The 11,746-nt window shown below is 36.7% G+C and overlaps 1 protein-coding gene across 1 annotated transcript in view; it reads left to right on the top strand.

Annotated features, from left to right (window-relative positions):
- The window catches only part of TAOK3 (TAO kinase 3), a 209,808-nt gene that overhangs the window by 163,861 nt on the left and 34,201 nt on the right, over nt 1–11,746 (top strand). Inside the window, exon 14 of the mRNA XM_037738923.1 lies at nt 4,937–5,071. Within this exon, the coding sequence (XP_037594851.1) occupies nt 4,937–5,071 (135 nt within the window). The remainder of the gene's footprint in view (nt 1–4,936; nt 5,072–11,746) is intronic.

Genomic DNA, 11,746 nt, shown 5'->3' with positions numbered 1-11,746 from the left:
AAAAAACACATATTAAAAAAAAAAAAAAAGAAACTCTAGGCACGTACGTACACCACAAATCTTTGTTTCAGAAGTGTAATGGTCAGACACTTAAAGGAAAAACTTTCAAGTAAAAGGAACGCCCCTTGTCTAGGGTATAATAGTAAAGTTTGTGCCTCATGCTTCACATATTTCGTTCTTGTGTAGAAATTCATTTTACTAAAGATTTTGAACAAACATTATGACAGCTTCCTTTTTTCTTTTTTTTTTTAATTTTTTTTTTTTTTTTTTTTTTTTTTTTTTTTTTTTTTTTTTTTTTTTTTTTTTTTTGAGATGGGGTTTCTCCATGTTGGCCAGGCTGGTCTCGAACTTCTGACCTTAGGTGAGCCGCCCACCTCGGCCTCCCAAAGTGCTGGGATTACAGGCGTGAGCCACTGCACCCGGCCTGACAGCTTCCTTTTTAATCCAAAGAAGTTTATGTTTTATGATGGACCAATGTTGTAGGCTGGGCACGGTGGCTTGTGCCTGTAATCCCAGCACTTTGAGAGGCCAAGGCAGGCAGATTGCCTGAGCTCAGGAGTTTGAGATCAGGCTGGGCAACATGGTGAAACCCTGTCCCTATTAAAATACAAAAAAATTAGCCGGGCATGGTGGTGCGTGCCTGTAGTCCCAGCTACTCAGGAGGCTAAGGCATGAGAATTACTTGAACCCAGGAGGTAGAGACGCTGCAGTGAGCCAAGATAGTGCCTCTGCACTCCAGCCTGGGTGACAGAGTGAGACTTTGTCTCAAAAAAACAAACAAACAAACAAAAAAATTAATGTGATAAGTTTATCAGGTTAACATAGGTTTACTTAAAACTGGTATTTCAGGCCGGGCCCAGTGGCTCACGCCTATAATCCCAGCACTTTGGGAGGATGAGGTGGACAGATCACTTGAGGTCAGGAGTTCAAGACCAGCCTGCCCAACATGGTGAAACCCCATCTGTACTAAAAATATAAAAATTAGCCAGGCATGGTGGTGGGCACTTGTAATCCCTACTACTCCGGAGGCTGAGACAGGAAAATTGCTTGAACCCAGGAGGCAGAGGTTATAGTGAGTGGAGATCGAGCCCCTGCACTCCAGCCTGGGTGACACAGTAAGACTCCATCTCAAAACAAAACAAAACAAAACAAAACTGCTATTTCAGGCCAGGCACGGTGGCTCATACCTTTTTTTTTTTTTGAAATATAATAATATTATAAAGACATTTATTTTTTTCCCCCATTTATTTATTTTATTGCATTTTAGGTTTTGGGGTACATGTGAAGAACCAGACAAAAACAAGCAATGGGGAAAGGATTCCCTGTTCAATAAATGGTGTTGGGAAAGCTGGCTAGCCATGTGCAGAAAGCAGAAACTGGACCCCTTCCTGACACCTTACACTAAAATAACTCCAGATGGATTAAAGACTTAAACATAAGACCTAACACCATAAAAACCCTAGAAGAAAATCTAGGCAAAACCATTCAGGACATAGGTGTAGGCAAGGACTTCATGATCAAAACACCAAAAGCATTGACAACAAAGGCTCATACCTTTAATCCCAGCACTTTGGGAGGCCAAGGTAGGCAGATCACCTGAGGTCAGGAGTTCGAGACCAGCCGGACAAATATGGAGAAACCCCGTCTCTATTAAAAATACAAAATTAGCTGGGCATGGTGGTGCATGCCTGTGATTTCATTTACTTGGGAGGCTGAGGCAGGAGAATCACTTGAACCCGGGAGGCGAAGGTTGCGGTGAGCCGAGATCGCGCCATCGTACTCCAGCCTGGGCAACAAGAGCAAAACTCGTCTCAAAAAAAAAAAAAAAAAAAAAAAAAACTGATATTTCAAGGAGTTATTTTTGTTTGTTTCTGGATGATAATGTTTTAAAGATAAATTATAACTATGCCATGTATTTTGCCTTGGCAAAATGGAATAGATTTATTCTTCTTAATCTTCTAAAATCTTTCTTTGAAGATTTCAGTCTTATCATTTGTAAATAATCTGCATGTAGTGCATAACTGCATAAAAATATAAATTAACCCTTTCCATTGTTAATCTTAAGATATGTGCAGTTCAGAAACACTGGGAGCCAGATATAGTGTTCTTTTACAAAGAGACTCTTACTTAAAGGCACAGTATAACCAACAGAAAATATCTCCAGTAAAACGTTGATACTTTAATTTCTTTGGGCTTACTTCTCAAGTTACATTCTCCCATTTTTAAATAGCTTCATAAGCTGTCTTTGGAGTTTTGAACCTGTTTTATGCAGTAGAATTGGATATTTTAAAATTCATTTCCAATGCACTTGAAATGAATATCCACTGTTAGACTAAAATTTTGTCCCATTTTTTAGTTTCTTGTATAGTATTTGAAGACTTTTAGTGATGGTGATCTCTGTTATGAAATTGATCTGGAAAACTAAGAATTATTTTATAAAAGTAAAAAAATTTAGGGGGAAGCAAAGAATTATATTGTTAACATTATTATATTTAAAGTGGATTAAAATTTTGAACCTATTCTTTGGACTACAAAATAGCACTATTTTATAATATACTTGAGTTATTTAATTACACACGTATCAACTAAAATAAATGTCATTTCAAGTTTTAACTTTTCTGGTGTACTTCAACTTCCTCAAGTTTAGTAAACTTAGAAAATACATTACGGCTTTTAATTGGAGAAGCAGAGCCCTAAACCATGTTTCTGAGGTGTTAATATTTATCAGAGATAAAACAAAGGAATAAAATTACACATATTTGGGTACATGAATAAATTTTGTTTTGGTCTGTTATGTGGACAATGTGGATTCTGGTGTCATTGGTTATCCTTACAAATCATGTTATTACAATGTGAAACTGAGCCGTTGCCCACATATTTGAAGTCTCCTTCTCAATCACTGTACTTGGTAAGTTAGCAACTTGTTAAGGCCTCCTATAATATCACAGGCCTCTTCCTAGCATATCTCTTCTGATTGCTGGCATTTAAGAGCTGCTTTCTTTTCTGAGACTGTAATATTAAGTTGAATTTTGGACATAAACATAATAGCAAATATGCAGTAATATACATGATATCAGGTCTCAGTGCTGCCTTCTTTAGAACCTTAAACCTGGTGCATGAATCTCAGTTACACATGTTCTCGCTCTTCCTTGTGAAATAAGAGTTCAAATTCACAAGAAATTATATAGAATAATTTTAACTGACCCTTCAAACATTTTCTTATAAGTTTTAAAAACATGGCTTAAGAGATTCATTTTTAACCCACAGCAAGGTCTAAAAGAACTTTCTGCAATAATGGAACTATTTTATATCTGCACCATCCGATATGATAACCACTAACTATGGCTACTGAATGCTTGAAACATAGCTAATATGACTTAGGAACTGAATTTTGGATCTAATTTTGATTGAATTAATTTTAATTTTTAATTAAAATAGTCATATGTGGCTAGTCACTATCTTATTGGACAGCGTGGCCATAGCATATACTTCAATTTGATATATACGCCCTCAATGGCAAGTTTATCAAAGATCCCTTCATTATTTGAGCTATAATACAAAAATTTTAAAACATTCTCAATGTAGGTAATTGTAATGATAGATACCTTCCAAATACGTCAAAGCATTTTAAATTTATAAAAGGAAAAAGAAAATCAGTCCAATTTAATCTTGGGTCTTGGCTTTTATTTAAAAATCTGGATGTAAAATTTAATTTCCCTCAAAATTTTAGACTATAATAAAATTTTGTATTTTCTAAACTTCTTTTTGTTTTGTGATGAAGAAAAGAGCCATGATAAAAAATTTCAAGTGGTCATAGATAAAATGCAATATTGACTTCTCACAAATGGTTTCTCCTAAAACCCTAAGGAAATAAGGAATTAATTTTTCCTTTCCCATCCTGAACATGTACTATTTTAAGAGCCCCCATGGTTGTACATGTTTTTGTGGTACAAATTACTATAGTGTCCTTTTTTTTGAAGGGTTATATAGCCACTTAATGACTGACCATTTTATCTTTTATAGAGAGGAACATCGTCCTTTGAAAGCATTTTCCCCTTTAAAAGTCATTTCAGTTGCATTTAAGAAACATCCATTATTATCCTTCCAGGGAATGCTATTTTTTCACTGGGCATTAGAACAAGATTAATTATCTTTGCCTATCAGAAAACGTGGGCTTGATTAAATCAGTCAAGGACATTAAATTCCAGCTTTACTCACTCTGGTGACCATACCGATGCTGAGTTGAAGAAGAATTTGTGAAAGTATCATTTGGTTAAAATTGTACGCCTGTCTCTTTAAATCTAAAAAAAAATCCTTTCAGAAGCTGTAGAGAGAAGGTGCTAGAACTGTGTACGATCATGACTGGAAAGCAGGATCCCTCAGTGACTGCCGAATCTTCCCAGCACAAGATAGAGAGGCTGTTCAGCACAAGCCTACATTGGTTCTAGGCACAACGATGGTCCTACCGAACAGATCTCAAATAAAATTAAATTGAGAAAGCAGATCTTTCAAGGGAATGAGGCGGAGGCTCGCTTTTATGTTAAAAGCCACCAGCATCCTCCTTGCTAGACATGGACATGACATTTTTAAAGGAATTATCTGGTTACAGCGTTTTAAGCAAACTGTTCTAAGGAGTCTTTACATTGCATTGTTTTTTCTATTCTTTTTTTCTTTTGCATATATGTAATTCTGGAGGTAAAGAAAAAGCCTGCCAGGGATTCAGAAGGCATCCCACTAGCGATCAGCTGACATTCCTAACTGAAGGCTGCAATGTGTTGCTTATTCATTTTGTACCGTGGGAGCTGCGGGGACTAGCAGAGAGCTAAACTATGCATTTCAAACAGCAGTGCTTGTGCAGAAAGAGGGGTGAGAGAGAGGCAGCCGGCGAGGAAAGAGCACAGCTGGACTTTCTCCTTGTTTTTATCCATTTCTGCAGGATCATGTATTCATAAGGGATGAGGCGGGCCACGGCGATCCCAGGCCTGAGCCGCGGCCTACCCAGTCAGTTCAGAGCCAGGCCCTCCACTACCGGAACAGAGAGCGCTTTGCCACGATCAAATCAGCATCTTTGGTAAGCAAACACCCCTCTACCCACCTTCCCTTCCTTCCCCTCCTCCCCATCTGGCAGCCTCTCGCCCTCCCTGAGCCTTTCTCGGCTTCATGGATGGGAGGAAAAGAGTCAAGAATGTTTTCTCTCTCCTAATAATTTTATTCATTTTAGGAAAAAAATCTGTTGGCATAGCAACCTGATTTCAGATATTATAGCATTGTCTATGGCATGGAAAAAAAAAAAAAAACCTTTGTGTGTGTGTGTGTGTGTGTGTGTGTGTGTGTGTGTGTGTGTTTATATGCTGTATGTGCAAAATATAGGGCCTTTAAGATGAAGTTGCTAGCCTGTCCAATTTTTTAAAAGCTGCTTGTCTTTTCATTGAAATAAATAATGCTAAATTTTTTTAAGGTATTGATGTATATTTGTGCAGGGCACTGTGCTTCTTTTTGTATAGATGCATATGTGTCTATAATGTATACACACACATCAAAAGATAAAATATAATTTTTAAAAATATATGGTTGCTGGCTAATGTATCTAATTGTAGAAAATAAGATACTTGCTTCCCAGGGATGGATTGCTGGTTCGTTCTGGTTCATTCATTTATTTATTGCAACAATGGTAGTGGCTGCACTTCCCCATTTAACCCCTGAAGAATTTCCTGGCACCAATAAAGCAAGAAGGGCTTTGTAGGAGAGGATAGGGCTGATTGTGAAAGAATAGAGACTGTAGGATTCTTCAGCATTTTTACTATTGCAAATGTGATTGCTGGATGCCCTTGTAGTAGCAAAAGGGGTGTGTGCTGGAAGAGTTAGTTTTCATGCCTCCTCCCCTCGGCCCCCTACGCGTGCGCGTGCGCGCTCACACTCACACACACACACACACACACACACACACACACTGACACCGTTTCATCCTTGCCACTCTAAACTCTCATTAATCTTTTCCTTCTGAATCTCACTTCTCAGCCAAAAAATTATTGAAATATTAGTTGTTTTGCCCAAATTGATGTTAGAGGTCACATGGGCAGGAAGAGTTAGTGTACACTGCTTGGCTATTACATTTAGAACCTATGATGACATCATCCAAGGCCGACCCAGAAATGATCATTTTTCTTGTCCTATTTTTTAAACCTGATTTCTACTTTATTTCTCAAGTCTTTTAAAGGCTTCGATTATCATTGGGATTTATAACGGATTACAATCTTTAAAAACCCAGATACAAGGAAAAATGGAAGTTAAAGCACCTACATATTGCTATGCCTGCTGCTGTCTAAAAGCAAGCAATTTAATTTAGACTGCTTATAAATAAGCCCACTTTTAAGTTCCTTTATGTAGAGGTTTCTTATAATCCCTTTGATGAGCAATTTTTCATTTGAAAGGAATGCTACACTGTGTAATAGAGATTTTAAAATGTCCAGTATGTATTTGCTAATGATTCTTGAGCACCTTAAAATATGCTTTTGAGTCTAGGTAAAGCATCATGAGATTATCAAATAATCATTATCTTCATGCCATGATATCTGTCAAAAGGAGAGATATGGTGCTTTAGAGAACTATGACTACTTACCACCGACTCGTATGAGACTTGTACCTTTATCCATACCTGTTCATGTTGAAATGAGAGGAGAAATGATAACAAGCTCTGAGCATCCGAACACCATCAGCGGTTTTACATGTGAAGCAGACATTATACCAAGTGGCTTTCCCCCTCTGGGACAGGTTCTCTTTTCTCTCTTGCCACACCCTCATTCCCACATCATATATTCATAACCTCTCCTACCTCCCAGCAAGAGATTACTACAGCCATGCCAGAATAATCTCACACTGGCATCTATGAACTCACCCAGGACTACTGTGTGTGTATCAGCCATCACAGTCTTCCTGTCTGTGGATGATAATTCCCTACTAGGCCACCTCAGGGCTATGGGCAGTGTCCTCAGGAACCCTCTGAATCCTGCAGTCTTCCTAGTGCCCATCCAGAGAACAGCTGCAACCAGTTTCTGTAATGAAGTTTTGATTTGCTAAAAGGCTCCTGCCCCTATATTAAGTTAAAAACAGAGTAGCTGATATGCTGTTGCTTTAGCCACAAAATAAGTTGTTTTTTGTGGGGCACCCTCTCTAAACGTAGTGCTTTGGAGTCATGGTTGGGATTGGTGGTAGTTTATCAGAGTTCAGTGGTATTTGTATCTAGTGGTTTTTAGAGAGGAAAAAAAATAGAAAGGAAAGGTATGGTGTTGTATGAATCCGTGTCCCATTTTGAACAATCTAACTATTGGTATGGATTTTTTAATGTATATTGCCAAGTACTACAATTCTACTACCCATTGTATTATTTTAAAGCCTAATGCCAATGGGAGTATATAAATCAGGATACTGGAATAGCATAGAATATTTAATTTTTAAAGATATATTATAAATCCTATTGTTTTATGGATCCCAGCTCAAATGAAAAAGACTAAAATGACATAAATGACATAAAAGTAAGAGCAAGATCATGGGAAAGTGGAAGTCCAGTATAATAAAAAAAAATCAAATCATTGTTGAAACCTTGCCTTACTTCTAATGGTTGGTGGCAATACTATATTTATTCGTTTATTTTGGTTTTATTCTTTCTTTAACATCTTTTAGTAGAGGCGCTAACAAGTCACAAAGAGGTCCAAAGATGAACAGGAAAAAGAAGGAATTTAGAAATTAGTTTTTCAATTACTCGATAAATAAATGATGAAATGCATATTTTCAGTTGGCTTGCAAACTGACAAAAATATTACTCTTCCTAAAATTTGTTTATGAGCCTACCTCTTCAACATGAGCCTAAAAGAGTCCTGGCTTTGTGCTTTTCCCCATTAGTATTACTTTCAACATTGTGCTTTTGAATGAAGTTATTGACGAGTACATGAAGAAGCCCATGGGCTATGGGCCTGTACTGCTACATGTCTTTATTATGTTAGCACCTTAAAACTGAGATTTTTGTATTATGTACTGCTGCACAGTTGCATTTGTAACAAAGGATAAGGAAGGACTATAAACCTTGATACCAGAGGAAACCCTAAGTAAACTTTAGATTGTAATTTTTTTTACAATTGTATAATTTTTATTATATTTTCTAAGGGCAGAGATTATTGTCTTTATTTTGAAGAATTAGGAAAAGGAAGGGCATTTCATGGCATCTTTATTTTAACCTTTCTTTTTCCTCTTCAGTAGGAAAGTTCATTCTGGGCTGATGTGTTATCTGGAAAAAGGAGTTGTTTGTGTAGTTCTGCAGAATTACTAATCTGACTTCTTGGGCCTTTGAGATGTGCCTTCCTTTATTTTTTATGGAAAGCCTAATATTTTAATAAAATTAGTGACTCATGAGGGTGTTTTCAGCTGTTGCTACATCTGATGTCATTTCTTCTGAAAACTTTATAATGTCCTGGGTTCTTGGCTGTTTCCATGGTAGAGATATTAATATCAAGAGCACCGTATCTATCAGAGTTCAGCTTTTGACTTTGTGAAGAAATTCTCACTGCCCCTCTTCCTAATGTATGTTCTAACACAATTTACCTGTGACTGCATTACACAGGCAAATTTATGTTAGAACACATGTCAGGGAGAAGGGCACAAGAGGGGAATCCCCAAGAAGCCATGTAGGAGAAAAGTATTATTGTTCTCTACATGAAAATATAGATTCTTCTACTTGGCTTTGCCAGATTTGATAGAAAAACTCATTAAAAGAGAGTCTTCATTTGACGTTTTTAAAATGCACCCTAATAATTCAGCTCATGGTGAAATTGGGTACCTGAATGAACTTGATACATAAGAATAAAACTTTGAGAGCTTCAGCAGTAAATCCTACTGTTTTAGCTCTCATGAGCCCAGTTCTGTTTCTAAATGCTTGAAAATGTGTTCTCTTCCTGGACAGTGTACCATAGGATGCTTATCAAAATATTGCACGTCTCTTTCCTTATTCTTGGCTTCTTAACTCATTACAGTCATTGCTGACACCATTTCTCACTTGTATTGTCCAGTCTACCTGTCCAACCCATATGATCAAAGTCTCTCAATAAATGTGTGTTGAATAAATGAATGAACAAATGAATGAAGTCACCTCCAGCCCTGCTATCACATAAGAATTTGGATATATAAGTTTGCATTTGAGAATTCTTCATGTAGCATATTCTTTTATAAAGGCAGAATTGTCTGTTATCAGTCATCACTTTTAGCAAAAACTTAAAAACAGTTTTTCCTTAGGTATTCTAAAGAATAGAATGTTAAATTTCTAATGCCAGAATGTGACTCACTGTATTCTTTTTAAGAACTTGCTATAAATTTCATTTGTTCTAAGTGCTGAGGTGGCCACTTTTATCATATGCATCATTTTGATTCTTACATATTATTAATCGTGTAAGTTGGCTTTGATCTCTTAAGAGGGTAACATTATCAGCCATCATGCTCTTGTTTAATGTTCAGGAAGTTGCTTATTAGCCTTCTAGTGCAGTGTTTTATACACGGTAGGGACATGCTGCACTTCGGATGAAGTGGTTTGTTTTGGGGCTGAATTTTGCTGCAATTAAATCAAGTAACATTGAACAGCTTTAGGAACCTTTAGAAAAAAGTTCTGGTCTTCCTTTCTATGACTTATTATTTATTATTTATTTGTTTATTATATTTTACATATTCTAGATACATGAAATGTGTAATAATTCAGATTCAGAAATTACATATAATCTTGTAATCCACAATCTAGATACAGATAGTTTTTTGTTCCTTAAATGTGCCCTTTCTCCTGGATCCACTTATTCTGATCTATGTCTCCATCACCAGAAATACTAAGTGGAGGGCAAAGGGATGTGCTTCGCAGAGCCTGGCATTAGAAGGAAGGAATCCAGCATACACTGAACATTTCCTGGGAGTCAGTCACCCTGCTAGGCACTTTCACATGTGAAAGTCCTCTGACCCTGAGGAAGACAGTAGTTGTTCCTCTCTCTTTACACATTAAGAAACTGAGAGACTTCGAGAGGTTCAGTAATTTGCTCAAGGTCAGTTATATAGTAAGAGATAGATGAGATTTTTCTTCATGCAACCTACTGGGTGCAGCAGGGCGGTACTGCCCACTTTTAGTTAATCACAGTTTTTGAGACTGCCATTGTAAAAACTGCAGTCACTACATCTTTCTAACTTTCTTCCATTTCAGACTCATTCAATTTGTAATTTACACTTACCACTTTCTGTAGCTTTGACTTTTTTGGGTGTTGATTCCCTCTATTACTTTGTAAAGAAAGTAGTCACTCTTTTTCTGCCTTGGTGATGCAAATTTCCTCAGGCAATTCAAGAACCGTAGGAATCCAAGGCCTTCTAAAAATTAAAGAAATAAATTATATGTGAAAGCACTTTTAAAACCATATGCCTGAAAAAGTTATGGGCAATTATTTTTTATTTCATTGACCAAATAGTGTATTCTTAAAACTCACAGTGTACACTTAAGACCCATAGGCACATATAACTGTAAATAACATATTTTTTATATATTTCATGTTAGACTTTACAACTGAAATATCTGGTCATACTTTTATTTAAATTCATCTATCCAGCTTGAACATGGAATTATAAAGCTTCACATCTCTATATGTACCCAAAAAGACAATTTAAAACTTAGAAAGTTTAGTTGTGACAAATGGAAGGTGATATTAGGAGTTCAAGAAGGTAATTATCTGCATTATGGGAAGCATTCAAAAGCAAAATGTCTCTCCTGGAATTCAGTGATGTACAATATAGCAGTTTGAGCTTTGTAATTTTTCTTTGCCACATCCTTGTACCAGGTGTGATCTGGTACAAGTAGAAGGCCACCCTCTTTACAGAGACCCACCCACCAATTAAGATAGAAAATGTTCTTGACACAACTCATTTCCCTTTTATCTTTAGGGAAATGACCATCCTGAGAATATTTTATTGGCTGTAAGCCAATGCTTATGGCAAGTTTTAAATGAGTCTCGATATCTTAGATTGTGCCATGCCTCAGCTTTGGGAATCTGATTAAAGAAGGAATACTAAAATAAGAAAAAATATCTAGCTAAAATATATCTAAAATTCATTACCCTAGCCCTGATACTTTACTGCCATATTTTTCTGAAAAACAGTTAAATTCAGAAAGGGCTAAATGGTATCCTTTCTATTGATTAGAATTGTTTTCTCCTTAAAGTTGTACTTCAGAAACATAGAGGCATGAAGAAGTAAAATTGATACATATATTTCAAACGACTTCCTTTCCTCCTTTTATCTTGAAATAGGTCCCTTAAAAAAGTACATTTTCTGATAACAAAATAGATCATTTATTTTCTTTAGAGGGTTAGGTGGCTTTTGGGTGATACTCTCCTTTTTTGGTCTTGAAATATCCTCTGCTCTAATTCCTAATACTTTAAAGAATATTATCCTTCAGAAAAGAGAAATGAATATGACACCTAGTGTTAGTTTCAGCTGGAAAGGGTTCAAAGTTTGGCTAATGTTTAATGGCGTATTTTGATAATACTATCTAGTTACAGAACAGCACTCTCTTGATAATGAGGATGCAATCTAGTATGCAGGGCCACCTTCTAAAAAGAACATAGAGGCTGGGCGCGGTGGCTCAAGCCTGTAATCCCAGCACTTTGGGAGGCCGAGGCGGGTGGATCACGAGGTCAAGAGATCGAGACCATCCTGGTCAACATGGTGAAACCCC

This window comes from Cebus imitator, unplaced genomic scaffold (genome assembly GCF_001604975.1).
Source record: "Cebus imitator isolate Cc_AM_T3 unplaced genomic scaffold, Cebus_imitator-1.0 Scaffold59, whole genome shotgun sequence".
Taxonomy (NCBI): domain Eukaryota; kingdom Metazoa; phylum Chordata; class Mammalia; order Primates; family Cebidae; genus Cebus; species Cebus imitator.
Note: the sequence above shows the minus strand (reverse complement) of the source record. Positions and strands in the feature narration are given on the sequence as shown.